The 12,856-nt window shown below is 54.5% G+C and overlaps 1 protein-coding gene across 1 annotated transcript; it reads left to right on the top strand.

The window, feature by feature from the left end:
- The first annotated feature begins 1,549 nt into the window (after positions 1-1,549).
- On the top strand, positions 1,550-12,517 carry LOC116970011 (alanine aminotransferase 2-like). The gene is made up of 8 exons (XM_033016762.1): positions 1,550-1,557; positions 3,533-3,996; positions 4,902-4,981; positions 5,805-5,941; positions 8,426-8,600; positions 10,135-10,290; positions 11,679-11,791; positions 12,052-12,517. Exons 1-8 carry the CDS (start codon positions 1,550-1,552, stop codon positions 12,140-12,142), a joined length of 1,224 nt encoding a protein of 407 aa, XP_032872653.1. The 3' UTR covers positions 12,143-12,517.
- The last annotated feature ends 339 nt before the right edge of the window (positions 12,518-12,856 follow it).

Here is a 12,856-nt window from a genome sequence, read left to right on the forward strand (position 1 = left end):
CAGTACCCCACTCCCCCAGTACCCCACTCCCCATTCCCCCACTCCCCCAGTACCCCACTCCCCCAGTTCCCCAGTACCCCACTCCCCCAGTACCCCACTCCCCCACTCCCACACTCCCTCAGTCCCCCAGTACCCCACTCCCCCAGTAACCCACTCCCCCAGTACCCCACTCCCCCAGTACCCCACTCCCCCAGTACCCCACTCCCACACTCCCTCAGTACCCCACTCCCACACTCCCCCAGTACCCCACTCCCCCAGTACCCCAGTACCCCACTCCCCCAATACCCCACTCCCTCAGTATCACCACTCCCCCAGTACCCCACTCCCCCAGTACCGCCCCTCCCTCAGTACCCCAGTCCCCCAGTACCCCACTCCCCCAGTACCCCACTCCCCCAGTACCCCACTCCCCCAGTACCCCACTCCCCCAATACCCCACTCCCTCAGTATCACCGCTCCCCCAGTACCCCACTCCCCCAGTACCGCCCCTCCCTCAGTACCGCCCCTCCCTCAGTACCCCAGTCCCCCAGTACCCCACTCCCCCAGTACCCCACTCCCCCAGTACCCCACTCCCCCAGTACCCCACTCCCCCAATACCCCACTCCCTCAGTATCACCACTCCCCCAGTACCCCACTCCCCCAGTACCGCCCCTCCCTCAGTACCCCACTTCCTCAGTACTGCCCCTCCCACAGTGCTAATATTTGGCCCATAATCACTCTAAACTCTTCCTATGCATATGCCTGTTAAAATGTTGGTTACATTTTGTGATAATACCTGCCTCAACTACCTCCTCTGGCAGCTCATTCTATATACTACCAGCCTCTGTGTGAATAGGTTGCCCGTCAGGTTCCTATAAAATCATTCTCCTCTCACCTTAAATCTGTGCCCTCTGGTTCTTGATTCCCATAGCCTGGATACAACACTCTGTGCATTCACCCTATTCCCCTCATGATCTTATACTGTTCTTTAAGATCACTTCCCTCAGCCTCCTGCCCTCCAAGGAATCAATTCCTAGCCTGCCCATCCTCTCCCTGTCACTCAGATCAGGTAGATGCTCAAAGTCTTTTGCCCAGAGTACGTGAATCGAGTGCATAGGTTCAAGGTGGGGGAAAAGATTTAATAGGAACCCAAGGGGTAACTTTATCATACAGTGATGGTGGATGTATGCTAGAGGAGGTAGTTGAGGCTGGGACTATCCCATTGTTTAAGAGACAGTTAGACAGGTACACGGATAGGACAGGTTTGTAGGGATATGGACCAAGCGCAGGGAGGTGGGACTAGTGTAGCTGGGAAATGTTGGCCAATGTGGGCAAGTTGGGCTGAAGGGCCTGTTTCCACACTGTATCACTCTATGACTCAGGCCCTCGAGTCCTGGCAACATCTCTGTAAATCTTCCCTGCGCCCTTTCCAGCTTACTTGCAACTTGGGTTCAGCTGTTGATGATTTACATGCATGATCTTGAGGAAGGACGGGCTGTAAGTTTGCAGATGACGTATATCTAGGTGGAAGGGCATATTGTACAGAGGATATAGTGTTACTTTGGAACGCGATATGAAGAGGTGAGGCCAGGCAGGGGAAAACAACAGGTAGAGTTTCAAGTGAGAATGTATGGCCGTATAAACACTGTGTGGAGTTTGCATGTTCTCCCTGTGACCGTGTGAGTTCCCTCCGAGTGCTCCAGTTTCCTCCATCTTCCACTAAACACTTTATCCTGTATCTGTACACTGTGGACGACATGGATGTAATCAATCATAATCTTAATGCTTAGGAAGGAACTGCAGAGGCTGGTTTAAATCGAAGATAGACACAAATTGCTGGAGTGACTCAGTCGGACAGGCAGCATCTCTGGAGAGAAGGTCTGAAGAAGGGTCTCGACCGAAACGTCACCCATTACTTCTCTCCAGAGATGCTGCCTGTCCCGCTGAGTTACTCCAGCAGTTTGTGTCTACCTAAAACAAAATTGGCCTCTGTCAATTGCCCCTAGTGTGGATGAGAAAGTGGGGTAAGAATTAATTAGTGGGAGCGGGTGCTTAATGGTCGGCCTGGACACTGTGGGCTGAAGGGCCTGTTTCCATGGTGTATGTCTAGACTGTGGAGGCCGGCATTAGTGTGGAGGAGGAGTGCTATTGAGGGATCAAGGTGCTCACTTACTTTAATCACAGGACATTAAACAGCATCATCTTTTTTATCAGTTCCACAAGTGGTGAGAGAAGCGGGGCATGTGGGTTTTACTGCAGGAAGACACCGATAATGAGGGGAATAGACAGTGTGAATGCACAGAGCCTATTACCCAGGATAGGGGAATCAAGAACCAGAGGGCATGGGTTTAAGGTGAGAGGGGAAGATTAATTGTGGGTCGAAGGGCTTGTTCCTCTACTGTACTTTTCCAACCTGAGGGGCAGCTTTTTCACACTTGAGGGAGGTGTGTGTGTGTGGAACAAGCTGCCAGAGGAGGTAGTTGAGGCAGGTACTGCCATAGCATTTAAAATACATTTGTACAGCTACATAATGGAGGGTTATGGTCTGAGCGCAGGTATATGGGACTAGGGGAGATTATGTGTTCGGCACGGACTAGAGGGGTCGAGATGGCCTGTTTCCGTGCTGTAATTGTTATATGATTTATTTAGCGAATGCAAAGTCCTTTAGCCAAGCAGTTGCCTCTTGAACAAGCACACCGTGCGGTTGGGCTGCTGCCCCATTTGTGAAGGCTGGCCAAGCAGGGGCCTTGTCCAGTCCTGAATAGCAAAGAAGATCAAAGCCATTGATGGTGTAACGGCCCGCTTCCTCTGTGCCCAACGTGAGTCTCTTGGAGACAGATGACGTCGATGGAGTGTTGGTGGGCGAGGACTTCGATGAGGTGTCACTTGGCTGCAGAGAGGCCTTCAACATTCAGTTGTAGTATTCGGAGAGCAGGTGCAACTGCGAGGTGCTCTTGAGGCTGGTCGTTGTTGCTGCTTTCGGCTTTGGGATAATGACTAGGATTCTTTGACTTGGCTCTCAGGCGTCGTCTTGTAGAATTTAGTCTGCTGGGAGGATCATTGGCTTCCCCAGGCGAGCCTGGGTACTGACGAGAACGCTGATCCATTGCCCCCTGTTATATGATTATATGGTTATATGGTTATAAATAGGTCAGGTTTAGATGGATGTGGGCCAAGCGTGGGCAGGTGGGACTAGCGTAGATGGGGCATCATGGACAGTATGGACGAGATGGTCTGAAGGGCCTGGTTTCGTGCTGGACTCCAAGTTCACATTCTGGGCTAATCCTAGTTGTCTGCGTTCAGACCATATCTCTAGAGTAAACATTCCCTATCAAATGTACCTGTCCAATTCTGTTTGAATGTTGATACTGCTCCTGCCCCTGACCCAACTATCTCCTCTGACAGCTCGTTCCATACACCCAGCGCTCTCTGTGTGAAAAGGTTGCCCCTCAGGTTCCTATATCTAGGAACATGATCCTGTTCACAGCTCCCTCTCCCGTGTCCCTGACGTAGCACGATTCATAGCCCCCACTCCCTCCGTGTCTCCCCGCCGCAGACTCCTCTCTCCCCCACGTTGCCACCTCTCCCCGTGTCCCCCCCTTGTCTCCCCCGCGCTGAATCCCTGTCTCCCCCGCGCTGAATCCCCGTGTTTCCCCCACGTTGCCCTCTCTCCCCGTGTGCCCCCCCCCCCCGTATCTGCCCTCTCCCTCCCCTTGTTCCCCCGTCTCCCCCGCTCTCTCTCTCTCCCAGCGCTGACTCGCTGTGTGTTTCCGCAGACCACGCTGAAGTTGCTGGTGTCGGGGGAGGGCCGGGGCCGGACGGGAGTGTTGATCTCCATCCCCCAGTATCCGCTGTACTCGGCCGCCATCGCTGACCTGGCCGCCGTGCAGGTCAACTACTACCTGGACGAGGAGCACTGTTGGGCGCTGAGTGTGGACGAGCTGCGCCGGGCCCTGCACCAGGCCCGGGAGCACTGTACTCCCCGGGTGTTGTGTGTCATCAACCCAGGCAACCCCACAGGTACCCGGGGGGAGGGTGGAGGGGAGGTGGGTTCAGGGTGGAGAGGGTGGGTGCAGGGTGGAGAGGGTGGGCGCAGGGGGAGAGGAGGTGGGTGCAGGGGGAGGGGAGGTGGGTGCAGGGGGAGGGGAGGTGGGTGCAGGGGGAGGAGGTGGGTGCAGGGGAGAGGAGGTGGGCGCAGGGGAGAGGAGGTGGGCGCAGGGTGGAGAGGGTGGGTGCAGGGGGAGGGGAGGTGGGTGCAGGGGGAGGAGGTGGGTGGAGGGGGAGGGGAGGTGGGTGCAGGGGGAGGAGGTGGGTGGAGGGGGAGGGGAGGTGGGTGCAGGGGGAGGGGAGGTGGGTGCAGGGGAGGGGAGGTGGTGCAGGGGAGGGGAGGTGGGTGCAGGGTGGAGGGGAGGTGGGTGCTGGGGGAGGGGAGTTGGGTGCAGGGGAGGGGAGGTGGGTGCAGGGGAGGAGAGGTGGGTGCAGGGGAGGGGAGGTGGGTGCAGGGGGAGGGGAGGTGGGTGCAGGGGAGGGGAGGTGGGTGCAGGGGAGAGGAGGTGGGTGGAGGGGGAGGGGAGGTGGGCACAGGGGAGGGGAGGTGGGTGCAGGGGAGGGGAGGTGGGTGCAGGGTGGAGGGGAGGTGGGCACAGGGGGAGGGGAGTTGGGTGCAGGGGAGGGGAGGTGGGTGCAGGGGAGGGGAGGTGGGTGCAGGGGAGGGGAGGTGGGTGCAGTGTGGAGGGGAGGTGGGTGCTGGGTGGAGGGGAGGTGGGTGCATGGTGAAGGGGAGGTGGGTGCAGGAGGAGCGGAGGTGGGTGCAGTGTGGAGGAGGTGTGTGCAGGGGGAGCGGAGGTGGGTGCAGGGGGAGAAGGGCTGGTGGGATGGACCTCAAGGAAGGGCTCCCTCACCCACGGTCTGCCCTTGTCTGATAGGCCAGGTGCAGAGTCGGCAGGTGATAGAAGATGTGATCCGATTTGCTGCAGAGGAGAAGCTTTTCCTGATGGCGGATGAGGTGAGGCTGTGATCGGGGGTATGGAGGGATCTCAGGGTGCAAGGCCATCACTCCCTGGAAGCGGCAACACAAGTAGACGGAGTGGGAAGAACATCAGCTATTCATATTCTCCAGAGATGCTGCCGGACCCACTGAGTTACTACAGCACTTTGTGTTCTACCTATGATTCCAGCATCTGCAGTTCCTTGCATCTCCATAAGAGTCACATTGAAGCTCTATAAGACTTTGGTTGGCTACATATGGAGACGGAGACTTTGGTTAGTCTACATTCTGCTGACGGTACTGTCCACTCCACCCAAGGTGTATCGGGGTGGGGTGACAGTGCGGGGGTGTCAGTGGGCAAGGTTGGTGTGACTACTGTCCTCACCCCCCAGGTGTATCGGGGTGGGGTGACAGTGCGGGGGTGACAGTGGGCAAGGTTGGTGTGACTACTGTCCTCACCCCCCAGGTGTATCGGGGTGGGGTGACAGTGAGCGGGTGACAGTGGGCAAGGGTGTGTGACTGTACTGTCCTCACCCCCCAGGTGTATCGGGGTGGGGTGACAGTGAGGGGGTGACAGAGGGCAAGGGTGTGTGACTGTACTGTCCCTCACCCCCCAGGTGTATTGGGGTGGGGTGACAGTGCGGGGGTGACAGTGGGCAAGGTTGGTGTGACTACTGTCCTCACCCCCCAGGTGTATTGGGGTGGGGTGACAGTGCGGGGGTGACAGTGGGCAAGGTTGGTGTGACTACTGTCCTCACCCCCCAGGTGTATCGGGGTGGGGTGACAGTGCGGGGGGTGACAGTGAGAAATGGTGTGTGACTGTACTGTCCTCACCCCCCAGGTGTACCAGGACAATGTGTACGCAGCTGGCTGCCAGTTCCACTCCTTCAAGAAGGTGCTGTTTGAGATGGGCCCGGCGTACTCGGATGTAGTCGAGCTCGCCTCCTTCCACTCAGTCTCCAAGTGCTACATGGGAGAGTGAGTATCTCCAGGGGCACAGCCAGTGACCCCTGATCCTCAATCGTCACTCCACACGGCGGGCACCATCTGCATCTGACCATCTCCCCCTCCATTGGACCAGCACACTCGTCCCACCTTGTGGGAAACACCATGGGACCCTCTCATCCAGCCCCTCGCCTGCCACCTCACCCCCACCTTTCCATCCCACTGTCCAGCCCTGCCTTCTCTCCCTCGCAGGCCATTCTCCCCACCAGTCTAACTTGGCATCAAGGCCAGCACAGACGTGTGGGCCGAAGGGTCTGATTGTGTGGTGTTCTGTGTGAGGTGTTGCGTGTTCTGTGACATGTTCTATGCTCCAAGTTCCATGGCGGGCTCCATGTTCTGATCTACTCAATGTTCTGTGTTCTACGATGTTTCTGTGTTCCGTGTTCTGATCTATTCCATATTACGTGTTCCATGTTCTGTGACGTGTTCTATATTATGTGCTCCATGTTCTGTGACGTGTTCTATGTTACAGGTTCTATGAGGATCTGCGTCTGTGTTCTGATCTATCCCATGACCACAGGCCAGTGAGTTTTAACATCTGCAGTTGGAAAGTTACTAGTGTTCAGAGGGATATGATATACAGGCATTTAGATTGACAATGGCTGATTAGGGATATTCAGCATGGATTTTTACATGGGAGGTCATGTCTCACAAATCACCAATCAAAAAGGTCGATGAAGGAAAAGCTGTAGATGTATATATGGACCAGCAAAGCATTCGACAAGGTTCCTCATGGTAGACTGATCTGGAAGGTTAGATCGCATTGGATCCAAGGAGAGAAACATAGAAAATAGGTGCAGGAGGAGGCCATTCGGCCCTTCGAGCCAACACCGCCATTCATTGTGATCATGGCTGATCGTCCCCTATCAATAACCCGTGCCTGCCTTCTCCCCATATCCCTTTACTCCACTAGCCCCTAGAGCTCTATCTAACTCTCTCTTAAATCCATCCAGTGATTTGGCCTCCACTGCCCTCTGTGACAGGAATTCCACAAATTCACAACTCTCTGCGTGAAAACGTTTTTTCTCACCTCAGTCATTAATGACCTCCCCTTTATTCCAAGACTATTGGGAACATTTTTCCTGCATCTAACTTGTCCAGTCCTTTTATAATTTTATATGTTTGCAGATGATACAAAAGTGGGTGATTTTGCAGATAGTGAAGATGGTTGTGAAAAATTGCAGCAGGATCTTGATCAATTGACCAGGTGGGCTGAGGAATGGTTGATGGAATTTAATACAGAGAAATGTGAGGTGCTACATTTTTGGAAGTCTAAAATGGGCAGGACCTACACAGTGAATGGCAGGGCTCTGGGGAATTTTAAACCAGAGGGAACTAGGAGTGCATGTGCATGTTTCCTTGCAGTTGTTCCCACATTGGCCTTCATCAATCAGAGTATTGAGTTTAGATGTTGGGAGGTCATGTTGCAGTTGTATAAGACGTTGGTGAGTCCGAATTTAGAGTATTGTGTTCAGTTCTAGGCACCCTGTTATAGGAAAGATATTGTCAAACTGGAAAGGCTTCAGGGAAGATTTGTGAGGACTAGAGGGTCCGAACTATAGGGAGAGGTTGAGCAGGCTGTGATTCTATTCCATAGAGTGCAGGGATGATCTTATAGATGTGTATAAGATCATGAGAGCAATAGATCAGCTAGATGCACAGAGTATTTTGCCCAGAGTATGAGAATCGAACAACAGAGGACATAGGTTTAAGGTGAAGGGGAAAAGATTTAATAGGAATCAGAGTGATAACTTTTTCACATAAATGGTGGTGGATGTATGGAACAAGCTGCCAGTGGAGGGAGTTGAGGCAGGGACTATGACAACGTTTAAGAAACAGGCAGGTACATGGATAAGACCTGTTTGGAGGGATATGGACCAAATGGTGGCAGATGGGATTGGTGTAGCTGGGACATGTTGGCCGGTGTGGGCAAGTTGGGTCCAAGGGTCTGTTTCCCTGCTGTATCACTCTATGATTCTGTGTTAGGCGTTCCGTGTTCAAAGCTATTTCATAGAAACATAGAAAATAGGTGCAGGAGTAGGCCATTCGGCCCTTCGAGCCTGCACCGCCATTCGATATGATCATGGCTCATCATCCAACTCAGTATCCTGTACCTGCTTTCTCTCCATACCCCTGATCCCTTTAGCCACAAGGGCCACATCTAACTCCCTCTTAAATATAGCCAATGAACTGGCCTCAACTACCTTCTGTGGCAGAGAATTCCAGAGATTCACCCGTCTCCGTGTGAATTTCATGGTCTATGTTATGTGTTCCATGTTGTGTGATGTGTTCTATGGTCCAGGTTCGATGATGTGTTCTGTATTTCATGTTCAGATTTATTCCATGTTCTGTGTTAGGTTTCCTTGTTCTATGTTACGTTCCATGTTATGTGATATGTTCTATGTTGCAAATTGTATGATGTGTTCCATGCTCTGTGACGTGTTGCGGTCCCGGCAGGTGCGGTTATCGTGGGGGATACGTGGAGTATGTGAACCTGGACCCTGGTGTGAAGGCGGAGCTGGTGAAGCTGGTGTCGGTGCGACTCTGCCCCCCTGTCAGCGGGCAGGCCGTGGTGGGCATCATCACTGACCCTCCTCAGCCCCACGAACCCTCCCACCACACCTTCCAGGAGGTCAGGGACAGACCGACAGATGGGGGGGAGGAGGGGGAGGAGGAGGGTGACAGAGATGGTGAAGGGTGTGGATGGGGAGTGGGGTAGGTGGAAGGGTTGTGGAGGCGGGTGGATGTGGATGTGGAGAGGCGTAGGGGGTTAAGGGGTGCTGGGGAGGAGTGGATGGGCAGGGTGGAGGGGAGCGCGGATAGGGGTGGGGAAGGGTTCGGGTGGGGGAAGGAGATGGGAAACGTGAAAGGGGTAGGAGAGGAAAGGGTTGGGGTTTGGTGGGAGTAAAGAGGATGAGGAGGTATGGGTGGGGGGTAGAGGAGCGGAGGGTGGGATGGGGTATGCAGGAGTACAGGAGAGGAGGCTGGGAGGGGGAGTGGGTGAGGACAGGAGGTTGGAAGTGGGGGTGATGCGTGTACCCCATGCCCTAGGTGTGTCTGATTGTGTCACACAACCACTGTACAGCATAGAAACGGGCCCTTTCGCAGGGTGCATATTAGCCTCTCTGCACTAACCCCATTTGCCCACATTAGAGCCATAGCCCTCACTGCCTTGTCTGTTGAGGTGTCTCACTTGATTGTGGTCTCCACACTACAGGAAGGATGCTGTCACGGGGGGGAGAATGCAAAGGAGATTTACTATGATGTAGGTACACAAAATTGCTGGGGAAACTCAGCGGGTGCAGCAGCATCTATGGAGCGAAGGAAATAGGCGACGTTTCGGGCCGAAACTCTTCTTCAGACTATGATGTAGCCTGGATTGGAGGACTTTATTTCAGGGTTGGACAGGCTGGAGTGAGGGAGGCTGAGGGATAGCCTGGTGGAGGTGTATAAAGTCACGAGGGGCATGGATAAGGTGGGTTGTCACAGTATTTTCCCCGGGGTAGGGGAGTCTTCAACTAGAGACCACAGGTTGAAGGCGGGAGGACGGAATTTAAACAGGGTCCAATGGGTGTTAATTTTCCACAAAGATCGTGGCTGCTATCTGGAATTCTCCACCAGATGGAATGGTGGAGTCAGATTCAACCACAGAGGCATTTGTAGAAAGTGAGGCACAGAGGGGGATACGGTGCTAATGTGAGCAAGTGGGGTTAGTGTAGTTCTGGTTAGCGATTTTACATGGAAACAGGCCCTTCAGCCCACTGAGTCCGTGCTGCCCAGCAACTGGTTCAATTATACACACTGTGGGACATTGTATAGAAGTAAATTAACCTACAAACCTGTACGTTTTTGTGGGAGAAAACCGGAGTACCCGGAGAAAACCCCATGCGGTCACAGGGAGGACGTACAATCTCCAGACAGATTGCACTTGTAGTCAGGATCCAACATGGGTATCTGGCAACTCTAGCGCTACCCCACTGTGGGCAGAAGGGTTGGCATGGACGTGGTGTGCCGATCGGCCTGTTTGTGTGCTGCACTGCTCTGGTGGAGACTAGTGAATGGTTTGGGTGTGAGGTGACCTTCCCTGACCTGGGAGGTGGATGTGGGGAAAGTCTCTGTGTCGTGATTGCCCCGACTCTCTCCTCCCTCCCTCCCTCACTCCCCAGGAGAGGCGGGAGGTGCTGGGTGCGCTGGCGGAGAGGGCTCGGCTGACGGAGGAGATGTTCCATGGTGTGCCCGGTATCCGCTGTAACCCCGTGCAGGGAGCCATGTACTCGTTCCCCCGCTTCGACATGCCGCCCAAGGCCATCGCTGCAGCTCAGGTAACGCCAGTGGCGGCACGGCAGAGCCATATGCCGGGGGCAGGTACAGGCTGGGACTCGGACACGCCAGCACGGCACACACTGGAGACAGGGACACGCCGTGTACATGAACACTGTGAGCACTCGGACATGCCACTTCACCCGCACGCTGGGGGCAGCACACGCTGCGTACCGGGAACATAGGCATGCCGGGGACACGGCACAGCCACACAGACACGGACACATCAGCATGGCACAGTCACATGCGGGGGACATGGACATGGGCATGGACACGCTGTGTACATGGACATGCCAGGGGCACACACACACCAGGGGCGTGGGTAGGCTGGGTACACCGACTACCCGGGGACACGGATACAGACACGTGGACAGTGAGGCTCAGGCAGACTGATCAACCTGTGGGTCGTAACACAGAGACATTCGGGCAACACACAGGGATATCAATAAATAACGAGTGGACTCAGCACCAGTCCTTGTGAAACCACTGGTCGCAGGGCTCCAGTCTGAAATACAAACCTCTATCAACTTGTCTCCCATCCTCAAGCCAATTGTGAAATACAGTGGCCTAGATCTCCCTGCATGTCATGTGGTCTAACCTTCCACACCAGTCGACCTTGTGGCACCTTGGCAACGTTCTTGTTTATGTCCATCGGCACAACGTCTAGCGCCCTGCCGCGTCAATCTTGGTCACCGCATCAAAAATACTCAATCGAGTTGGTGAGACACAATTTTCCATACAGACAACCGTGCTATCTCCAGTCAGCCCTTGCCTTTCTGAATGGTCTCTCACAGTCCCGCCCAATGTCCCATCCACTACTGATTTAGTTTAGAGATACAGCGCGGAAACAGGCCCTTCGGCCCGCCGAGTCCGTAAAGTGGACACTTTACACTTACACCAAGCCAATTAACATACAAACCTGCGCGTCTTTGGAGTGTGGGAAGAAACTGAAGATCGCGGAGAAAACGCACGCGGTCACGGGGAGGACGTACAACTCCGCACAGACAGCACCTGTAGTCGGGATCGAACCCGGGCAAGGCAGCAACTCTACCGATGCGCCACCATGGCCGTCTGATCAAGATATAGAGTAACTCTAAAGCGGCAGGCATCTGTGGAGAACACGGATAGGACGTTTCGGGTGAAGACCCTTCCTCAGATCCACCGCTGAAGTTGGCCTCGTCGGACTAGTTCCCAGGCTTTTCCATGCTGTCTTTGTTAAACAGAGGCACAGCACTGGCAAATATCACTGCCGGGGCCCCGCACTTCCCACAATATCCCAAGGTCAGGTCCCGGGATTCATCCACCTTGATGTGTTGTACGAGCTGCAGATGGATAGCAGGGTAGGATGGGCCGAGCGGTGGCCGATGCTGACCTTTGCTCTCCCCCTCAGGCGGCAGGACAGGCCCCGGACATGTTCTTCTGCATGAAGCTGCTGGAGGAGACGGGCATCTGTGTGGTGCCGGGCAGCGGCTTCGGTCAGCTGGAGGGGACCTATCACTTCAGGTACGGGAGAGCCCAGTCTCTCCTGCGACGCCGTGATCCCTCAGTACCACTCCTCACTCAATACTATCCCTCCCACAATGCCGACCTCACCCACAAAGCGACGTTCCCTCAGTACCGCCCATCCACAGCGTCCCCCCCCCCCCCCCCCCCCCCCCCCCCCTCAGTACCGCCCATCCAGTGTGTCCTCCCCCCCCTCCCCTGTACCGTCCCGCCGAATCAGTGCCCTGTAACTCAATGCTTCTTGCTCCCTGTCTCCACAGAATGACCATCCTGCCCCAGACGGAGAAGCTGAAGGTCCTCCTCACTAAACTTAAGTGTTTCTACCGAGACTTTGTTGCCCAGTACTCCTAGTTCCTCATTCAGGGCTAGCCCAGAGAGCTGGCACCAGCAACATCGGGTGTCAATGGGCATCAATCAGGGCTGGTTATCGTTATCGATGTCCCCAGTATGTCAGACAACTGGGCCTTTATCTTTATTTTGGCGGGGGCGTGCATTCAAGATTAATGGAGACAGTGAGAGTCAGTGCAATTTCAAAACTGTATCAGTGCAATAGCAGGGGTCAGAGGCTATGTCTGTCTCTGCCCTCTGACCCATGTCACCTGGAGCGGCACCCGAGTCCTGGCAGAGTTGTTGAACCCACTTCGCCAACCCTACCCCCCGCCCCGCCTGACCTCCTGAATCTGCCACCGTGGTGCTGCCAATAAACGAACAGATGTTAAGAGATTACGTGTCAGTGGAAGTGTGTTTGATTGAAAGCGAAGAGGGAAAATAGAGCAAAGCAGAACAGCACAGGACTAGCCTTTCGGCCCACAATGTCCTTGCCGGACGTGATGCAATATTTAAACAATCTCCTCTGCCTGAATGGGATCCTTCATATCCGTGAATATATCTGAAAGTCTCTGAAATCCCACTATCATATCTTCCTCCACTGCCACCCTTGGCAGCATATTTCAGAATCCCACCGCTGTGTTTTAATTAAACAACATCACCTCCAGTCTTTGACATTTCCTACCTGGGAAAAAGGTTCTGGCTTGATGGCTTTCTGGTCAAGTTTGCAGCTGATAC

Source organism: Amblyraja radiata, unplaced genomic scaffold, assembly GCF_010909765.2.
Source record: "Amblyraja radiata isolate CabotCenter1 unplaced genomic scaffold, sAmbRad1.1.pri scaffold_485_ctg1, whole genome shotgun sequence".
Taxonomy (NCBI): domain Eukaryota; kingdom Metazoa; phylum Chordata; class Chondrichthyes; order Rajiformes; family Rajidae; genus Amblyraja; species Amblyraja radiata.